The sequence below is a fragment of the Pimephales promelas genome, chromosome 16 (genome assembly GCF_988280905.1).
Source record: "Pimephales promelas chromosome 16, fPimPro1.hap1.1, whole genome shotgun sequence".
In the NCBI taxonomy this organism is placed as follows: domain Eukaryota; kingdom Metazoa; phylum Chordata; class Actinopteri; order Cypriniformes; family Leuciscidae; genus Pimephales; species Pimephales promelas.
The window spans coordinates 13,393,817-13,416,451 of NC_142784.1; the positions used below are offsets into that span (position 1 = coordinate 13,393,817).

Here is a 22,635-nt window from a genome sequence, read left to right on the forward strand (position 1 = left end):
GTATATATATATATATATATATATATATATATATATATATTGCTATGTAGTAAGTGTATATATTAACAGCTATATATATATATATATATATATATATATATATATATATATATATAGGAAATCATTCCCGCAATCATAATTGTATGTCTAGTCATATTGAAAAAGTACATACTAGCAAAGGGGGCACTAAAAGACACAAAGCGTCTACAAATAAAAATCGGATTTATACTTTTTTTTTTTTTTTTTTTTTTTTAGGAAAAATAACGGACCAAAAGGGAACATTTTGCCTAAGTAGTCAAATGGATATTTATTTTGATCAAAAAATGGTCAAAAAGAGCATCAATAAAATAATAAAAATAAAATAATAATAAAATAATAAAAAATAATAATCATAAAAAAAAAAAATATATATATATATATATATATATATATATATATATATATATATATATTGCTATGAAGAGTATAAAAAAGTTTTTTTATTATTATTTTATTTTTATTATTTTATTGATGCTCTTTTTGACCATTTTTTGATCAAAATATCCATTTGACCGCTTAATGTGGCAGAATGTTCCCTTTTGGTATGCTATATTTCCAAAATAATTTACATAAATCAGATTTTTATTTGTAGACGCTTTGTGTTTTTGCTAGTATGTACTTTTGCAATATGACTAGACATACAATTATGATTGCGGGAACGATTTCCTAGTGTATACTCTTCGTCCTTTATTCTCTTGCATGTCTTGATGTGCTTTTCTTGTCCAAACAAGATAACGGAGCCCGTCTCATACGAAATTCCTCTCAGGCGCTCAGATTTTAATGGGTTTGCGTCGTTTCAGCGTTTAGTTCGTAGGCCGCGGCTGATGGGAAGAGGCTCGGTTTGAGTCGCTCGGTCCCAGTTAATTTTCCAGGTAAATGTTTTCAGGCAGTGTAAGAGAAGGTAGTGAGTAATTTCATGCTTGTTAAATTGGGCGGAGGAGGATTTTTCACTAATCACTTTTCTCGTACACTTATTTTTTTTTCTGCCCCGTTGTGCCTCGGGAGAACTTCAGTCCTTTCTCGTTAGATCACTTTCGCTCTTTTTACACTTAATCCACTTTTTTTTTCTTTGAAGCCTTCAGGGATGTCTAAATCTGGTTAGCGTTTGTGAAAAGATGGACGTCAGCATGGAAAAACATGTAAAAGGGCATTTTGTTTCTATGTGTGATACCGTTGAGCTCAGTGTAGGCCTGTGCGCTGACCCTATAATGGAAGTTAGGCGGTCAGAGAGGGGGCTAGATCACATTTCACTCCGGTGAATGGGACCCCTGCCGGGCCTGTGATTGTGTTAGGGTGAGGGTGGCTGATCCAAGCTCTGCTCACACACAGGGTCGCACACACACTTTGACGCTCATTTGGACGGCACGGCTGGCTGAGCTTCCCGAGAGGAGGAAACAGACCAGGGTTCACTGCGCGCAATGAAAACAAAGAAAACTGCATTTTCATGTCAGGGAAATACAGAGGGAATGTCGGCACCACAGATAGGGAGTGTTGTTGTAGGTGGTGAATCTTGTTTTCATGACACGTCTCAACTTTAGCGCTACATGATAGTGTGTGAATTTATCTTGGACGACTGACGGCAAGGTTGCCAGATCTGCGTTACAAAACTAGCGTAACGTCCATATCCCGTATATCATAATTAAAAATATGCCATTTCTATACCTAACGTACATATTTCACAATCACTGGTATGCAAAGTAAACACCACAATATCATAACGTTTTTCAATACAAGCATTTCAGTCAAATTTAAAAGGGCAGTCAACATTTTCAGACGAGAGATATTTGTACGTAACATTAGATAAAGTTATGTGTATGTTGTCTGTCTGTTTGAATTGGACAAAAATTAATTGATGCTTTTTGGATATTTTGATCATGCTTGAGATTAGTTTTTAGACACAAATATAATAATACAAATTTTTACACACACCTGTAGGACAGTTAATTTATGCTAAATATTTTAAAATATTTAGTTCTAAAGACCTGTAATGCTTGATTTTTTTTTTTTTAGACAAAATATATAAATCAGTAAATTAATTAATACTAATACACATATGTTTACACAAAAGTTTGGACTCACCAGAGTGAATTTATGCTTCTCTTGAAATAAAAAAAAAAAAAATAATAAAAAAAAAATTGTTCTAAAGACTTCTTTAAATGCTTGAAAATATTTTTTAGACAAAATATAAAAATTAATTACTAAAAAAAGACAAATTTTTTACACAAAGGTTTGGTCTCATCTGAGTGAATGTATGCTTCTCTTGATATTAAATATCTCTTGATATGAAATATTTTGTTCTAAAGACTTCTTTAAATGCTTGAAAATTTCTTTTCATACAAAATATACAAATAAATTAATTAAAAAAATATATATATTTTTACACAAATGTTTGGACTCACCAGAGTGAATTTCTGCTTATTTTAATACTAAACATATTTTTGTTCTACAGACTTCTTTAAATATATATATACGCAAAGGTTTGGTCTCATCTGAGTGAATTTATTCTTTATTCTTCTCTTGATATTAAAACTATTTTGTTCAAAATACTTCTTTAAATGCTTGAAATTAGTTTTTTAAAACAAAATATACAATTAAATTATTAAAAATAATAATAATTTTACACAAATGTTTGGACAAACTTTACTAAATGTATTCTTCTCATGATTAAACGTGCTACATAATTCCGATACTTCCATTTGTGTTATTTCAAAGTTTTAAAGACTTTTCTTGAAGAAGTGCTAAAATAGCATGCCTTTTGACCAGTTAGTCTGTGTAAGCATCACTTTAAAAGGTTCACTCGTTCAGAACAGACTTGTTATTCGACACAAGTCATTTTTTATGAAGTGCTAAACGCTCGTCTCCTGTCTTGTTTTCTTCACGTTTCCTCCCTCAGATCTGGTGTCTTGGTAACGAAAGCCGATACCACATCAACCGCACAGTGGACGGTTCTACACACTCGCTTCTGATTCCCGGCCTGGTCGCAGGCGTCACGTACAGGGTAGAGGTGGCAGCCGGCACCGGGGCCGGTCCCGGGGTCAAGAGCGAGGCCACGTCCTTCCAGCTGGGTGAGTCGGATTTATGTTGTTCTGATTGAATACGGCCCTTTGTAAAACCCGGCTGTGTTATTATGACTGGAAAGGTTGATGATAATGGACTGAGCCTTCCCATTAAAAAAAAAAATGCACAGTGAATGGCACGGTTGTAACTTGCCTTGTGGTTAGCCTCCAAAATGTATGTAATTTACAAAAAAAGAGTTCTCATCGGAGAATAAAGGAGACACAAGGTGCATTTTAAAGCCTTTAATTGCTTTAAAAGTTTGTTTCTTCATAAACTCACCCGCTTTAACTTGTTCAGCCTCAAGACATCGGTGACAACGGTTAAACCGTTCTGAATGGAAATGATTGTGGCACAGCCTGGTTTTTTGCCAGTGCATACAGGTGGATAATAGGCCATCCGGTTATGCAAATCTGATTTTAATAAAACGTCAATCACAGTGCCGTCAGAGACTATTTTATAGTCAGACGTCTGACAGAAAGAGATTAAATAGTATTCTGAAACCGTGATGGATGCACATAGAGAGACACGTCCATTAAAGTACACAAAGGAAAACAGTTGATCACTTTTCGAACTTACAGTAAATGTTCTCAATTGTAGAATGAGCTGGTTTTTACGGAAACCCTGAACCGCAACGTAAAAAAAAATCTGTAAAAAAAAAATAAAATATATATATATATATATATATATATATATATTTGTAAAAAAAAAAACTCTATTTTTTTTACTTTAATCTCAAATTGCTAGATTTTTTTTTTTTTTTTTTTTTTTTTAACGTTGCGGTTCAGGGCTTCCATAGGTTTTTAAACATGAATTGAGAAATCACATTTTCCTTGATCTTTTGACATTTAAGAGGTCAGTCATGTACTACAACATCTTGTAAGTTTCAGAACTCAAAACATCCTTGTTTTGACAGCTCTCACTGAAACCAAGTATGATGTAATAGTGCGACGAATTTGGACATTCGACGTATTGCCTCTTTAGCCCCGCTCACATATCGGCGCACGTCATACTATTAAATACGAGAGAGACGCAAACACAAGATTACTCCAGCAACGTCTGACGTTTTGCAGTTCCAAATTGTGAAGAACAGTCTATAGATTGCCTTTCTATTTCCAACAAAGCAAGACAATGTACGTTTGTTGGCTTCATTTTTAAACGAGACCGTTCGATGCAGGCTTTTCAGAGAGAATAAAAATGAAAGATGATGCAGTGATGACTATATTGGATCCTACAGTAATGCCACAACACACAACCCTGAGAAACAATGTTTTCACCATGTGTCACGATCGCTTTGTCTGTTACAGATCGTTTGTTATGTACTCACTTTTCTGAAAATGATGAACGATATGAAATATAACTGTGGAAACTCCAAATACTTTACCACAACCAACTAAGACTTATAAAGTATATGTAACAAAAATGGTTTAACTACGTAACAAAATAAACACCTTTCCGTAGCATCTTGATTAAAACACTAATATAAAGTAATAAGGGTTTGAAATTAACTTTTTCGCTCACTGAACTATTTGGCTACTAAATTTTACTGGCCATTCAGAACTTCTACTAGCCAAAAAAAAGAAAAGAAATGATACAGATTAACAACATCACATCAGCCATCTCCTCCCTTCCTCTTTCATCCTCATCACCAAAAATGTGTTTTAACTAGACAGATCAATACAGTTGTTGGAAAATAACAATGTCTTTTCTTTTGACCAAATGCTTTTTAATCTTCGCTATTGCTTCAATGCAAATGACCAAGCGCGCTGTCATTTATTGCGTAGTGATGTGCATGTTCAAGTAAGCCAGATATGCGCTTTATTTAATATATCATGATGTCTCACGAGTTGAGTATTTGTGCTAAATCTGCAGATTCGGCTTACACGAACTTCCCCAGCACGCCAAATTGGCTAATGATTTGACATCACAGTTGATATTTACCCGCATGTGGTGGGTGTTCATTTCGAACCCTGAATGTAATAATATACAATACTACCTCAAAAATACATGAGGATAAATACAACTAAAGATTGAGCATGCTGTGGGTAACACTAATACTTGTCCCACATTGAAAGATGTTGAGCTGTAACCTCACATACATACAGCTCCTGCATTCTGCGGCCTCACGCCGAGGTAAACAAAGGCCACTGGAAGCAGAGGATGCTGGTCTCAAAAGCATTTGTCACACCGTGGGCTTTCTTGCATCTCTGCAGCCTACGCACCTGTCCTGGCCTAAGCTTCTCAGCGGAGTCTCAGTCACGACCAAACAACAAACAAAACCTCAGAGACAGGAAGCACAAAGAACAGACTAAAAAAATAAATAAATAAAAAAAACACGGAGCGGGGAATACAGGGGGGATGAGGAAGAGATGCTTAGGTTTCGGAGGAACCTGTTTGCCTCCCGGCTGGAAAAGAACTGAACATACTCAAATGATGAAAGTGATGCCCACATGAAACAGGGAGGAAGAGGAAAACAAGTCAAACAGAATGAAATTTATTTTGGGTCGACAGCCCTAGTTTCTCTTTAATGTGAAAAAGAATAAGAGAGGGAAGTTGTTTTTTTTGTTGAGTTGCAGACAGACCATGTCTTGTCATTCATAATTTATCTTTTAAATAATAGATAAAAGCACTGAACTTTCCAATCTAATTCTTATTCCAGTTCAAAGTCAACTTTAGCAAAACTCGCGTTATTAAATCACGAATACAGTTTATAGCGAAATGAACCGCATTAAATAAAGCTATTCTTTTATTGCTGTTTGATGTTTCAAGTAGAATAATGGCTCGTTTTGTTTATAATGTCAAGTATTATTTTTGATATCAAAGTAATTGTTGTTAAAATGATCATCTGTGAAATATTTGATACATTCAAAGGAATATTGTGAGTTAGACAAGTTCGGTAACACTTTACTTGAAGAAGTGTGCATAAGACTGACATGACACCTTCAATACCATGACATATAGTAGACATTAAGTTTCTTTCACTCAATAATGACATTTTGAATGCAAATATGACATTGTTTAAGATGTCTTTGTCATGACACCTTGACATAAACTTAAGTTAAACTGTCATGTGGTTGGCTTTGACATTGGCTGTCATGAGGCATTATAACTGTGTCATGAATATTTTTCGTGACCTCAACTACAGTGGTACTAATTGAATTCGTCATTAAAAAGTTATAATGGCTTAATGAAAGCCAATGTCAAAACCAACCACCTGACAGTTTAATGTAATGTTAACCAATAAGGCTAGGTGGTTTCTTAAGTTTGATAATTAATCTGCTATGTCATGTTTATGACAGGTTGTGTTGTCTTAGTAATGTCAAGTTGTCATGACAAAGACTCTGACAGGTTATGATGTATTGGTTTGTCAAGGTGTCATAACAAAGACAATGTCATATTTGCATTAAAATGACACTTAATGACAGTTGTCACAAACATGCATAAAACTTATGTCATGTCATGATTATGAAGGTGTCATGTTAGTCTTATGCACACAAGTTCTGACACTTTAATATTACACGCATCTACATTAGATTAAAAAAAGTACTTTGCTTATTTAACCTGGAATAGTCCTTTAATTTTTGCATCAGTGAAATGGTTTATGTCAAATCTTTCATTTCTCATCGTCTCGATCTCAGACTCGTCGGGTCGTGTTCTTCCGCCGCCGCTGGACGATGAGAACACGATTTCTCAGCAGATCTCAGACGTTGTCCGCCAGCCGGCCTTCATCGCGGGCATCGGCGCAGCCTGCTGGATCATCCTCATGGTGTTCAGCATCTGGCTCTACCGGCACCGGAAGAAGAGGAACGGCCTGAGCAGCAGCTACGCCGGCATCCGCAAAGGTCAGTCCAGAGCTTCAGAACGTTTCTTTTAGCGCTGGTGATGCTACACTACTGATTTGACAGTGTATTCACATATAACGATTTAAAAATACATCAAATATAACATAAGTAAGAGGTTAGTCACCCCAACCTAATAATTATGAGTTTATGAGTTATTATTAAGAAGGCGTGCCGTGTCTCTCGTCTGATCTTTTAATACGGAGTCTGTGTGTTCATGCGTTTGTCAGAGGCAGATGTTTGATCGTTTTACTATCGACTATCTTCTTTTCTTCTTCGGGTAGTGTTGTGTTTGGCTTGTGTTGTCTCAGGTTTAATCCCAAACGTTATGCTCTTTTATTAAAGGAGTAGTTCACTTTAAAAAAAAAAAAAAAAACTTTTGCTGACAATTTACTCACCCCCATGTCATCCAAGATGTCCACGTCTTTCTTTCTTCAGTCGAAAAGAAATGAAGGTTTTTGATGAAAACATTCCAGGACTTTCTCCATATAATGGACTTCAATGGGAACCAAACGGTTCAAGGTCCAAATTAGAGTTTCAGTGCAGCTTCAAAGGGCTTTAAACGACACCAGACAATGAAAAAGGGTCTTATCTAGGAGCCTTCGAGTCATGACTCAAAAAAAGATTTGTTCATTTTGATGAACGAGTTTTAACAGGAGAGATAACAGAACAGAGCAAGTTGAGCGTTTGTGCTTATAAAACTTGAACTTTTTTATTTATTTTTTAAATGAGCGATCGTTTCGCTAGATAAGACCCTTAATCATCATCTGGAATCGTTTAACTGTCACCGTCCCACAGGTGGGACGTTTGCCACTATATTTTTAAAACAATAATATCTTAGTAAATACCTTAAATAATATTGACAAACTATATATCATTTGAAAGCTTACAATCTCTAGTTTCCTTATTTGGTGACTGATTTTCAAAATATATTACAGAGGAGCCATAATTTATTAATATAAAACAAGAATATTTTCATACTCATAAGGCGTGTTCAGACCTTTATTTTAAAATAGCAGTAAACATGAAAAATCATGAAAAAATGGTAGATACCTCAGTTTGTTTTCATGCCAAAAGTTCAAAAGATAGAATCCATTCAATTATTTTGGAAAAAAAAAGGTCTGAAAAGTTTGAAATCTCAAGAAAAAAATAATAAATTCACCATTTGTGACGTGGCAGCTAGCTATGACTCACATGCGTGTTCTTTGTATATGTTTCTTAGAGGTTCAATAATTCATATCAAAATCTGCCAAACTTCCCATGCTACTTCTGAATAGGATCTCTACTTCAGAAATTGTATGAAAATTGTGAAAATAATGGTTCATATCACTCAAAACATGAATGGAAATGCAGGCGCCCTTATATGGGCAGTAATGGAGTCTGATTGTGCCCTAGTGAAAAAGTTTGGTACTGCGCTCAAACAAAATCTTACTGAAAGCTCATTTTTTGAGATATCAACCTAAAATTTGAAACACAACTTGTTCAGATTTTTGGCTTTGATCTTTCTGCCATTTTAGAGTAGCCCAGGTTTTGAAAATATATATTTTATGTAAAATATGAGTAATTAATATTTTTACATTGTACATTTCCATAAACTCAAACTTCTATAACTTTTTTTCTGTTTCACTTTCTTAATTTATTTCACTTCTACAAAAATCTGCCAAATGTCTTCTTTAAAACAAGACCAATCATATGTCTATATTCCAAAGCATTCTTGAATTACAACCATTTAAGTTCGAAATGTGCATTTTCATGTCTATTCAAAAAAGGGGGGGTGACAGTTAACAGGTTAAAGACCTTTGAAGCTGCACTGAAACTCTCATTTGGATCTTGAACCGTTTGGTTCCCAATGAAGTACATTATATGGAGGAAATCCTGGAATATTTTCATCAAAAACATTATTTTCTTTTCAACCGAAGAAAGAAAGACGTGGACATCTTGGATGACATGGGGGTGAGTAAATTATCAGCAAAAGTCTTTTTAAAAGTGAACTACACCTTTAAAGCTCGTATGAAAATACTTGACTTAGTCTGTAGATGAGTCTGATCCCTTTTTTGTGTTTTCCTCCCTGTGGTCCAGTGTTTTAAAAAGCCGCTTCCTCCTTTGACCCTGATGAATCACAATGAATTCCTTACAGTCGAAAATTCAGAGCTCTCTTTCCGTTTTCTCCTTCATTGAAGAGATGACAGAGATGGCGAACGCAACAATGCTGGTAGAGCTAGCGTGTCTCAAGGACATGAAGCTAATGGAATGTTTATTGGCAGGAATCTAAAGGAAAAGATCCAAGCCATTCATTAGCGTTAGCATTCATAGACTCCCAAGGCTGGGCCGCATTCAAGTTAATTGAACGTGTCGACCACAAGAGCACAAAAAAAAAGCCAAAATGAATATGTCCATTTTTCAAGGTCGAGAGCACCTGAATTCATTTACCAGGATGACTCGACGACTTCTTGTTTCGACAACCGCACGCGATTGACAGGCAGTTTTCAAAGGGACATTCTTTCTAAATGCTAGTGGAATTGTATACAACATATCTTACACAACACAGACTAATTACAAGGCTCAACATTATAAGGATTTCATGTGGATATGCGCTTGTATGACTTGCAAACTTAGTCTAGTTAGGTATAACCATGTTGTCTTAGAAGCAGTAACATTGTGCATGATAGTATATGTCAAAAAGTAGTGTATTTGTAACACCATGAAGGGCATCTGACCTCTGGTTTTAGTGTTTTTTTTGAGCTGCTAAAGACGTTCCCACTTCCTGTATTGCTCTGCAAGCCACAAGAATCCACAGGTTGCCATGTTTGAACCGGTCGGTGCGAGTCTCTTAAGCGTGAACGTGTTTGAACGAAGGTGTATAATAGTAAACACATGAAGAGGTAATCTGTTTTCCGTGTGGAACGAGGTGATGCGGCTGGGAGAGATGTATTATCTTTCAGTGTGTGAGTGAGTATGTGTGTGCGTGTTTACCTGTGAGGGTGTGATATGTTGTTTAAATACACAGATCATCCCCAGACCTCCGAGATTTGATTTACTTATCGTCCATCAAATGATATTTTTTTCCCAAGCTGCTTTTGGCCTGCCAAGCGTCAATCTACTTCTGCTTCAAAACCATCATGCATACAGGATCAAATCATCAAAAAAAAAAATGGGCCAATCTATTAGACTCGTCTATTCTCAGAGCACTGCCAAGAACCAGACGAGCGCAGCCGATAAACGTGACATTTGAAAAGGACGGGGGCGGCTGACAATTTTAAAGGTTGTTTTCCCGTAAATATGCGAAGATGAGAAGGTGAAGACAGCAGGTGTTGAATTCTGATGTATCGATGTAACGCTGCCAAAAAAACAATCCTGACGGAATCACGCGCAACAGCTTCCTGCGCTGATACTTTGATGTTTCTGATGGGCTGTTTATTATGAATTCTGACCCCATATCGCTCAGATTGATTCAGCCGTGTTCATCTGCTTATTGGAGCCTTTGATCAACTTGAAAGAAACTAGATTTTAGATCAGATCGAGGGGCATGTGTGTTATAATAGATTTAAGTCAAAGTTAATAAAGTGCAGCCTTGCACGGATGCTTTCCATCTGATGTTACGTGGCTGGATTAATATAATATAATATAATATAATATAATATAATATAATATAATATAATATAATATAATATAATATAATATAATATAATATAATATAATATAATTATTATTCTTTTTTAATAATAAATCAAAAAAAAATATATATATATATATATTTTAAATAAAAAAATAATTAATATAAATAAAAAAATGTTTAATGAAATAGTAGATAAAAATACAATTAAAATATTTTATATAAAAATTTATTATTAAATTACATAAATGCATTATACACTCTAAACAATGCTGGGATGTTTTAACCCAAATGTTGGGTTAAAAATGTAATTTATTTTTTTTTTAAATCCAACTTAAACTTTCACTTTCAGCTGTAAATGTTTTAATTACATTTTTAACCCAGAATTTGGGTTTGTCCATATTTGACCCACATTTGGGTTGAAACAACCTAGCATTTTTTTGAGTGTATTAATATAATTATATGAATTTATTATGTGTTTAATCTAGGGCTGTCAAACGATTAATTGCGAATTTTGTGTTTACATAAAATATGTGGGTGCACAGTGTATAATTATATATATATATATATATATATATATATATATATATAAATACACACACATGCTTGTATATATTTAAGAAATATTTTCATCTATATACTGTAGATAAATTTATATATATATATTATATATAATTATAAATATTTTATATATAAAAAATATTTTTTTTCTTAAGCACCCACATACATTATGTAAACACAAACTTTTATTTTGGATGCGATTAATCACGATTAATCGTTTGACAGCCCTAGTTTAAATTACATTTAGTGGAGCTTTTGTGGCAAGTATCAGTATTACTATTGATGCTGTAATCAAACTTGCTCTTTTCACCTGGCTGATGATAAAAATGCATATAAATTGAGGGGAAATTCTATAGATTAACAATTACACATATAGTGACATAGTAAAGAGAACTTGTTTTACTTGGGCAAGTATAAGCAACCACTCTGAATACCCTAAAATCTAGACATCAATATTTTCTCCTCTATACAGATATATAGAGTGAATCAAACACACAAACCCACAACTGTAAAACCACAGGGATCAGATGACAAGGAGAACGAAATGAACTCTGTATTTATGATGAGGTTTTAATGTTCTGTGTAATTGGTAACAGACCTGTTACGGTACATCAGAGACTCTAAAATATGATGCCTTATTGAAAACTTTTTTTCCCAATAACTGCACAGTACTGCTATGATGAATAATTAATTCAGGAATAATAACAATTCTGATGAATAATGCATTCTTTGTCTTTCTCTTTGTTCTGTGTGTCTGCAGTGCCCTCCTTCACCTTCACCCCCACAGGTAATCACACCTTCCTCACAGCACATGTGCACATAATTCCCACAATCCCTAGAGTGTGACGACTTCCTGCCCAGTGGAGTTGGAAAGTGCGCTGCGGTATAATGTTTGCCAGCCATTGTAATGAAGTGTCCCTCAACACTGGCTTCAGTCACGTTCGTTCGGCCCAGCACAACTCAAAACAAACATGACACCACCGGGCGAAAGTGTGGGAGGCACGGCCTCTCTTTAAAAATACATCTCCCCACAAGAAAGGAACCCCAGTCTGAGGTTTACATGGATAATCAAAGAGAACTTCAGTCGCATGGACTTGTCAGCATAAAAAGAAGTCAAAAATAAAAGACAGAGAGGGAGGAAAGTGCTTAAAGAAAAGAGTGCTTGACTAAAGAGGGCTGTTAGAACTGGCAAAGGAGCTGATCAAAGCGCTAACGCTGGATAGGAAGCTGTGACATCAGAAGTTTTGTGGCCAATTAGACGGGGAGAGGAACTGGCCTAGCGTGAGGATTGAACTCGGATGACTTTAACATGCCAGAGAAAGACACTTGGACCCTTTCATTATTTTTCATCTCGTGCAATCTTTCTGTAACCGCTGTTGACTCACCTAGTTTAGGGAGTTTTTTATTAAAGGGGAGAAAGAGATCGCTTGTTTTTAGTAGCAAATTCAACCAAACAAGCTTTATTTCAATGAAACGCAGGAGCTTGCAAGATATATAAGCAAATATGCAAGTTTGGATGAGCATTCTTAGCTTCAAAGTGTTCAAAATATGCCTTTATTTATCCATCCATGTTTTTTTCCAAAACCTGTATGACTTACTTTCTTCTGTAAAACACAAAGGGACCGTTTTTAGATGTTTTCCATGTTGTTTTTCCTTCATTAATGTAATTTATTTTATCTGCAGTGGCCTATCAGAGAGGAGGAGAGGCCGTCAGCAGTGCGGGAAGGTGAGATGTTCTTAAAGCACATTAAAATAGCCATGCTATTCATCAGAAGCCAACAATGTCCATGTGGAGGGTGTGTACTGTAGTGTAGTTGCCTTTTGTTGACACTAGGGGGCATTTTTGTCTTGGCAAAGACGCCTTTGGAGGTTGTACATTGAGACGGAGTCCTGCAGAGCCCAGATGAGACAAAAGCCCTTCGTTTCTACCATGTCAATGCAATAATTTTGCATCCAGGTGCACCCATGCTCATATGCAGTCTTTTAGAGTCTAGTTTTTCATTGAGGAGGTCTTTGCCCTTGCCTGGAGGAAAGGTTTACGCCGGTTTTGAAGCTTAAAGAGTCTGTTACAAAAAATACAAGAAAGAGACAGACCATGCTGCAGGGATATAAGGCACGAGCACCTGCTTTGAAGCATCACATTGCACAAAACTCTTTCTTTCATGTTCTTTTTGTGCCTTTGATAAATGTTCCAAAAAAAAATTTTTAATGTGACCTTATTTAATCACATTGTCTCACAAAAACCAGTGTTTTGAAATACAAAATCTCATACCACTGATTTTAAGTGTGAGATTTGATAGAAACGGTTACTACTGCTCTGGGTGTATTCATATATGAGTTTATCCAGAGCTTTCTCTAGCTCTTGAGATCATGGTGATTGACTGTGACACCCTGGCATGCGCTAGGAGCTCCAAGCTCTTCCTTTAACGATGGCTCGGTTGATTCGTGTTTTTCTTTCCCAGGCTGGAGCAGCAATGTTCTCCAGCGCTTGGCTAATCCACACAGAGATCTAACGGTCACGAGGCCTCAGGGAAACGGTGTCATCAGCCACGAGCAACTCAAGCAAACACAATCCATTTAGCACAGATACAGCCCTGAGAGATGCACTGGGATAGAAGAAGAGGGGACGGGCTTCTTATTTAAAGCTGAAGTGTCATTTCACCACCATCAAATGGAATGGTGTTCCCTGTGCCTGCCATTGGTCAGGCAAACAGTTAGCATACCTGACAACTTTTGAGTTTTGCTTGGAGTGAGATTTGTTGACGGTCTCTCGTTCGCTCTACAGTTTGGAGCACAATCTCTGTCTCGCAAGCATGCACGCTATAGATTACGGGACATTTTTAACTAATTTGCGGTATAACTAGTGGATCACAAGTGGCAGATCAATAGATAAACTCATCTTTCAGACATTTGACCTACCCATAGCTGTCAAAATCGAAGAGAGATTTCCCGGAATCCATCCCCAAAATAAGGTGCTTTTTTTTCACGATTAAAAACTCACTTACAAACTTAAATAAAGCACTAGTCATTAAAAGTCTAAAGAGTTTCATTAAAAGTCCGAGGATGAACGACTTCAAGCCGAACCTGTCCGAGCTTGTACGTCTCACGCAATCAGAGCGTAAAAATACGGGATATTTACGGGATATCTATACTAAAACGGGAAGACCGTAAAAGAGCTAAAATACGTGAGAAAATCTGAAACAACGGGAGGGTTGACTGCTATGGACCGACCGTGTTGACACCCCAGACAGCAAACTGACATTGAATCAATGTGGAAACGACGTCTCTCATGACATTGAAACAACGTTGATTTTGCTCATCGAATTAACGTTTAACCAACGTCAGATGCGGCATTCTTCAAAGCTAAATAAAAATCGAAAATTAGTTTGCTTTCATAACGTTGAAACAACGCGTTGATTTCAAGTTGATTTTCCGTTAGTTTTGAAAGAATGACGCGTCTGACGTTGGTTCAACGTTAATTCGATGAGCAAAACTATGTCAGATCAACGTTGTTTCGATGTCATATTTCCACGTTGATTCAATGTCAGTTTGCTATCTGGGACTTCAGCGTGAGAAATCGGGGGTGTGGCGTGTGAAACCAAGTCTCACGGCCAATGCGTGAGAGTTGGCAGCTATGAGTTAGCGCAGCCCTTAAACTTCAATGTTACTGTGTTGGCCTCGTATGGTTACTGTGTTGGCCTCGTATGATTCCTGTCTGTATTGAGTCTTTTGTATAGACCATTTCATAAGATGTAAACAACACTGGTCCAGAAGCACTTCATGTATCAGTTTGTAACTGTTTTCTTTGTTTCACATGTAAAGAAAACATCTTAAAGATGTTTGTTTAACTTTTTGATTCAGTTTTATATGTTCTGTTGGTTGTATTTTATCCCAGCTCTTATGTAGTGTTAAAAAACTGAAACAGGAAGTGCTTCTGGACCAGTGTTGTTTACATCTTGTGAAATGGTCTATAAAAGTCACAGTAAGTCTAAAAACCCAATTAAAACAAGACAACTGATCACGATCATACCTTGTGCATTTACCGTTTCCAAATTAAAGTTTGTAATAAATCACACTGTGTCTGTTTTTTAGGCCGGGTTTATTGAATATAGGTGAACCGGCAACCCAGCCCTGGCTTGCGGACACCTGGCCCAACAGCTGCTCCAATCAAAACGATTGCACCATCAACTGCTGCACCGGGAGCAATGGAAACAGCGACAGCAACCTGGCCACCTACAGCCGCCCAGGTGAGTGTGTAGTAGTCTCGTTGTTATGGTGTACAAATCTCGCACTTCCAAACATGTAGCATGTTGGTTTTAAATGCATGGAAGCTGATGTTTAAAATAAACAAAATTATGATTACCAATAGAAATTTTTTACCCAAATAATATTTTACCCAAAGCATCGACTGAGGAAAGACGATCTCTGAAAGAGTTGAGGAAAAGACTTGCTTATGGTAACTGTGACTAAATGATGTTTTATTTGAACACAGTTTAAAGCAACTAAATAACATTAACGGTGTTCATTTCCCTCTTTTATCGCCATGTTCGTGCAATGCCATTTTCCTAAATCTCATTGAAGGTTTGGATTACCAATTTTCCAACTTGGAAGAAGCGTCGTTCTATTGCGCCGTTCCAAGCAGGAAATTCCAACTTTCCAAGTTTAATGGAATGCAATATAAATAGTGTGTCCTTCCTTTGACACTCGACTGTGTGATTTGTTGGAACGTGGACTTTTAGGGAAAATAAAAGCTCCCGATATTGAAAAGGCCCTGCAGGCTGTAGTCCAGCTAATCCAATCAGCTGCCTGATTTCCATACCGCCGTTAGAACCTTTTAATGCAGTTTCTCTAAGTGCTCGCTTATTCGGGAAACCAGGAGTATATGCAGAGGTCAAAATAGACCTGAGAGAAAGAAGAAAAAAAAAGAAAAGAAAGGGCGAGGAAAGAGGAGGAGTGATGGAGCACCTCCAGGTGGCTTTTTTTCAGGAGTCAGCAAGTTACTTTACAAACAAAAGAACGCCAGGTTGACTCATGAGTCCAAAGAGACACACAACACTGAAAGTGACAAAGTAGTGTTAATTTACAGTCACCCAGTTTTTACAAGTTTGGACAGCGGCGTCACTGTTGGTTTATTTAATGATTTAAACGTTACAAGAGCTTTTTTTGTTCCCAGATATCAGCGTGTGTGACTAAGCCATTGGCTAAGAGCATTTCATTCATTACAGAACCCTTAAATGGATCCAATCCTTTTAGAAAATGTCTTTCTATTGAATATAAGAAATTTGTTCCCATATTCAAGGATAGACCTGAGGATTAAGCTTTGTGTTTGTTCACACCATTCATAGAAACCATAGATGGGGATATTCTAACCCAAAAGCTTTGCTTTACCTTTGATATCCGTTTATTTGGAGTGTTTTCACTAACAGATTTTTATCCATGTCGCCTTCATCAAAGCAGGAATGAAGGATAAATGTTGAGTGACTCTCACAGCATGACATGTTAAAAGCTTGACACCCGCTTGCCTGGTGTGCCAAATACTAAAAAATCTCCAGGATATTAACCGGATCAGTACCCACAGGGCTTCTCTGGAAAGACTTACGACTTAGTTTGTCTCATTCCATGGGATCTTTTATCATTGATACGTCAACCTTTGAAGTGCTGAGCCTTTCCTTCTTATGGAAACATGAGCTACGCTCGAAATCTGTCCAATGGCAGGCCGCGGTATTTACGCGCCAAGCTTCTTGCTCCGATCCCAGGGAGGATTTGAATATTTTATGAGCCGGAGAAAATTGGATCTGTCAGAGGATTGGCTTTTACAGCGTTCCTCGTTTTGGAAGCTTTTGATTCGGACGTGTTGGAACATCCTGCTTGATGAGCCGGGATGCCTTTCGCACGGCTGTTCGAGAAACTCAAAGCGACACGCTTGGCTTGTGTCGTGGACAAGGGGAGAAAAAATAGATTGTAGAGTATCAGGGAGTTTAATCTTAGTATTTGAATTTCGGGTGATCCACATCTTCTTAGAAATTTCTGGTTTCAAGTGTCCTTTCTGTCTGAAAACATCCTTCTCGGTTTTAATCTGCACTTTAAAACCAACCTAGTGTCTTCGCTCCATGAGTTTTCAATCCAGTTTTATCCATAGGTCCTAAACAGTCTGCTAAGTCCATTGGCTATCAAAATGTCTTACCCCTCCTTCTATCGTCCAGCTGACTGCATTGCCAACTACAGCAACCAAATGGACAACAAGGCCTGCAATCTGCTGGCTCCAGACACAGGCCTTTACAGCGACGTGGACCTCTCCAACAAGATCAACGAGATGAAGACCTTCAACAGCCCCAACCTGAAGGATGGCCGTTTCGTGGGACCCGGTGGTCAGCCCACGCCCTATGCCACCACCCAGCTCATCCAGTCCAGCCTGGCCAACAACAACATGAACAGCAGTAGCTGCGGAAGCGGAGGAGGAAGTGCCGACCTTAACGAGAAGCAGAGCTGGAAGAGCAGCCAGGGAACCCCTCAGAAACAGGCCGACATCAACACACCCCTGCAGTATAACGTCATGGAACAAAACAAACTGAACAAGGGTGAGTTCTGTGGATTTAAAGGGTTAGTTCACCCAAAAATGAAAATTCTGTCTGTATTTACTCACCCTCATGTTGTTCCAACCCCGTAAGACCTTCGTTCATCTTCGGAACAGTTAAGATCACTCCTGTATACTAGTCCATAGGCTTCTTGAGGGAATGACTTGCTGGCCTCGAAAAGTCATTAAAGGACATCGTTAAAATAGTCCAAGTGACTACAGGGGCTCAATCTTAAGTTTATCAAACGACGAGAACATTTTTTGTGCGCAAAAACAACAAAAATAACGACTTTATTTCAACTATTCGTTTATTTCTCCCTCTGCCTCGAGTCAGGTTACTAGTTTAATAGCGTAAGCTTCTGTTATTGTACGTCACACGCATCACACACATGACCAGCGTCGGCCAATAGTGAGCCTACGTGTGACGTAGCTTTACGCAATCACACTACGTTAACTGACTACAGGCCCATAGAGAAGGAAGTGAATAGTTGAAATAAAGTCGTTATTTTTGTTTGTTTTTGCGCACAAAAAGTGTTCTCGTCGTTTGATAAAGTTAAAATTGAGCCACTGTAGTCACTTGGACTATTTTAACGATGTCTTTGATGACTTTTCGATGCCAGCAAGTGTCATTCCCTCAAGAAGCCTATGGACTAGTATGCAGGTGCGATCTTAATATCTTAAATATCTTAATTTGTGTTCCGAAGATGAACGAAGGGTTGGAACAACATGAGGGTGAGTAAATACTGACAGAATTTTCATTTTTGGGTGAACTAAGCCTTTAATTGCGGTCCCAAAAAGAGTTATTCAAATTTGATCGTTAAGACTAGTCTTCAAAGAAACCCATGCCATGTTTTCTGGGTTTACCACAAAGGTGTGTCATCAAGGTGCTGCACTTATTCAGTTGTCTCATCATATTCAAACCATACCCAAAAAGTTAAAGCACTTTCATTTAAAGTTGATTGTGAAGACTAGTTCAAACTCTTCAAAGAAACCCATGCCGTGTTTTCTCGGGTGCATCGTCAAACTCTTCTTGTCTTGTTGAACAACTGTCTCCTCATATTCAGACCGTAATAAACGATTTTGATACTTACAGTAATAGCATCTCTGGCACCATTACATGGGGCTCTTTGACTATCTAACCCCTTTTATATCTGTCACGGCTGCTCGTGTTGCATATATGTGTAATTTAACTCGACGCTCTGCTAGTCAACTTAATCCATATTTATAGCTGTTGTTTTACTGTTTGGATGGGGATGAAGGAAAAGAGGAGGCTGTGAAGTGTCGGATATCTCCGAACAGTGTGAAGCCAGAGATCTTAGATTACTGTACAAATAAGGGGGAATGTAACTCAAGCTCAAAGCTATCCATTATCTGCTGCTTTATATTGTGCCACTAAAAAGGTAATTGTGTTTGCTTTCTAACTCAACTTGCATGAGTCTAACTCTGTGTGTGGGTGTGATATTTCACGCTTGGTAGACAATTGAAACCAGTCACCAACAAGTCATAACAGCTTATGACTGAACCCCTTTTGTAACCTTTTAACCACTCGACTGTCCGATGCGTTCTAATTTAAATTGTCTGCTTTTATAAGAGCTTTCATTCGTCTAGTTGCTCTGGTATATAATGCCTCACCTGGATGTATAATAAAAACCCAATCTCTTGACTGTAAACCCTTAGACCACTACCGAGGTGAGGGTCCCATCTCAGTCACCATCCCCTATAACCAGGCCCAGGACGCCCTCACAGGAGGAACCTACAGCAGCTCGGACAGGGGAAGCAGCACCTCTGGTAAGACATCCGTCTATTGTACTGTTGATCTATCTATCTTTTCATCCGGTCCATTTCTTTCGAAACCTGCGAACATAACCTGCTAAACATTCGCAATTTACCCATTATTCCATTTTCATTTCCATTATTTCTGAGGCTTTTCATCACTTCAAGAGGCAGTAAATCATATGCAAAACAGGACATTTTCAAATCGTTAGCTCATTGTTAAAAAAACTGCTGGGAACAAAGAAAAACATTTATGTCAGAACAAAAGGGGGTGAGTCTTCCTCATGATTTCTGAGGTGCACGGCCGCATATCTTAAACGCGGCAGCGACGATCACTCCCTCATTCCTTATTTCTTTAGTTAACACCATGTTCCCTGCAGATTTCGAAGGTCTTCCGCATTTTCCGGGGATGTTTCTGATTTGGAGGATATCCTCCCTCCCTTTTTGCGCTTCGCCCCACCGTCATTAATTACTCCGGCTTTCATCCATCCGACTCAAAGGAAGGGGGGATAATGTTGTCAGAAAGCCGGTGTTTGTTGCGGGACAAAGATAAATGAGCCCCATTCTGCGGCGTATGCAAGGCTGCTGGCGTAATGCATCGTATCTATTTTTATATTGTATTTGAAGTTCAGGTAATTAAAGAGAGGGTCTGAGTGCGTGGAGGTCCTCACAGCTCATTGGTTCTGAATTTTAATTCCTTTCTGTTAATTGGCCTCCAATGTTTCTCTTTTTAATGCTCTCTCTCACTCTACCTCTCCTCTGGGCAATGGAGAGTGTTAGTTTTGAAAAATGACTCATTTTTGATGGAGAGCGCAGCGTTAATTACAAATAGAGAGATAATGCACATAAGCGTTTTACACCGCATAAATTATGGTGTGGGTGTCATTAATGTTGCTTCTCCTGAGTGTAAAAGTGCCATTTGTTTCACACATGCATCAAGCTCAGCAAACAAACTAACAGAGTTTATAAACCCATTTTGGTTTGCAATCAAATTAATTTATGAGTTCAGATGGCATTGTGGGCTAAGAATTACTATAGCTGTTTGTGTTTTTGTTCGTTTGCTTTACAGGAAGTCAAGGGCAGAAAAAAGGTGGGCGACCATCTAAACAGGCCAAACAGAACACAATGAATTGGACCGAACTGTTGCCGCCTCCTCCGGTTAATCCACCACCATGTCAGGAATACACACTCGCGATGGACGACAGGTGAGGTCAACACACAAACAGGTTTTCACTTTTGGTGTGTATGCTTATAATGCAAATTTCAGCAGTGGCGTGTAATGAAGTCACTCCTTCTAGCCACTTTGGTGGGTTGAATTTTATATATATAAAATGTGTATTTCAACTGTAGTCTTTTAGAAAGGCATTTGAAATAATAAACTAAGTGCAATGTAGTGTTGATACATATCAATACTGAAATATCTGAAACACCAGCTGTGCTTTCTCGCTTGAGCGAAACAAACCCGCCTCCCATCACTCGTTTCATTTTCTCTGTATGAATAATGTTGGTATTGAATTGCGAATAATTTGACCCATTCCTGCAGATTTTACGCTCACATCCAAAGTGCGCATAAAGCTGTTTCTAACTACAAAATTGATGTTTTCTTTGCAGCTTTTTGCACGTAGACAGTCAAATACACTCAAAATAATGTCAAAATGCCATTAAAATATTTAAATAGAGGTTTTTCTCCATGGTATAGATGTCAAAATTTAGGCCAGGGAAAATGCTGAGTGGCTTGTAACTTTGGAAAACCACTAGCCACAGTTGCTGGTGAGCAAATAAAGTTAACGCCAAGCCCTTTTAATATTATTACTAAACTAATGCGATAATATTTTTATTTTATAATATTATGAATTATTATTCTTGAAAAATGAATCAATTTAAATCATAAATATTTAAAATAAATATAAAATATATGAATTATTAGAAAAGAAATAAAATGATGACAAAAAATGTTAACATAATGCAAAATATATATATTCAAAAAACTAATTATTTTATCTTTATTAATTATTCAATTTTATTAATATATAAACTATTGATATAATTACTAATATTATTAAAAAAAAAAGTGTTTACTAAATATTAAAACCTAACATGATTATGCACAAACTCAGGGAAAATCAAAATAGATGTTTCTAAAAATGTTCTGATCACATGTTCTTTTGTTCCGTCTTCAGTTATGACACCGACCTGCAGTGCCCTTTGCCACCATCTCGGATGTATCTGCAGCCTGACGAGCTTGAAGAGGAAGAGGAGGTGGAGCTGGAGCGCGGACCTACGCCTCCTGTGCGGGGAGCGGCTTCCTCCCCTGCGGCCGTGTCCTACAGTCACCAGTCCACCGCGACCCTCACCCCGTCCCCTCAGGAGGAGATGCATCCCATGCTGCACGACAACCCTGACCTACATGAGCGCAGGTACGCAACAGCTCCCTAATGCTTTTCTTTTCAAATCACATCTGCAGCGTTTACAGTTTTGATATATTTGACGTCTGCTAGGCGACTCTTGGTGAGCCCACCCCCTCCACCGCGCCCTCTCTCCCCGCCGCACACGTACGGCTACATCTCCAGCCCCCTGGGCCTAGACACGGATGGCTTGGAGGAAGATGAGGACGAGGAAGAGGGTGACGAAACGGATGCAGAAGTGGCTCGAGTCCACCAGCACCACAGCCACCCTCACCAGCAGCACTTGCCCCAGCAGAGGGCTCTCCTGCGGGGCCTGGAACAGACCCCGGCCTCCAGCACCTGCGACCTGGAGAGCTCGGTCACCGGGTCTATGATCAACGGCTGGGGCTCGGCTTCAGAGGAGGACAACGCCTCGTCGGGACGTTCCAGCGCCGTCAGCTCGTCGGACGGATCTTTCTTTACCGATGCTGATTTCGCTCAGGCCGTGGCAGCTGCGGCCGAATATGCTGGTCTACGAGTGGCAAAGCATCCTGGGAAAGGCCCCCATCAGCTTCCAGTGTCTGGAGGTACTGGAACATGTATACGATTTCTTAGTAAACATTCCTGATGTAGTTGTGCACTGCTAAGACTTTAAACCTCCTCCTGAATCAACTTATGAGGGACAAAGCCACAAAATATTATATTTTCACTTGGAGATTTCATTATGGAGGATATGGAAGTGTTCCACCGAAAGTTGCTCATGAATTTAAATGCTAATGATTTCAAATGAAGACACTA

The 22,635-nt window shown here is 38.1% G+C and overlaps 1 protein-coding gene across 5 annotated transcripts in view; it reads left to right on the top strand.

Moving 5' to 3' along the window:
• Positions 1–22,635, top strand: part of robo1 (roundabout, axon guidance receptor, homolog 1 (Drosophila)) — a 323,011-nt gene that overhangs the window by 290,969 nt on the left and 9,407 nt on the right. For all 5 annotated transcript variants that reach the window (XM_089121017.1, XM_089121015.1, XM_089121013.1 and 2 more), the window contains 10 exons: positions 2,933–3,104; positions 6,732–6,935; positions 11,867–11,893; positions 12,790–12,832; positions 15,199–15,353; positions 17,310–17,684; positions 19,358–19,468; positions 20,523–20,658; positions 21,634–21,870; positions 21,952–22,424. In XM_089121017.1, the coding sequence (XP_088977143.1) occupies positions 2,933–3,104; positions 6,732–6,935; positions 11,867–11,893; positions 12,790–12,832; positions 15,199–15,353; positions 17,310–17,684; positions 19,358–19,468; positions 20,523–20,658; positions 21,634–21,870; positions 21,952–22,424 (1,933 nt within the window). The remainder of the gene's footprint in view (positions 1–2,932; positions 3,105–6,731; positions 6,936–11,866; positions 11,894–12,789; positions 12,833–15,198; positions 15,354–17,309; positions 17,685–19,357; positions 19,469–20,522; positions 20,659–21,633; positions 21,871–21,951; positions 22,425–22,635) is intronic.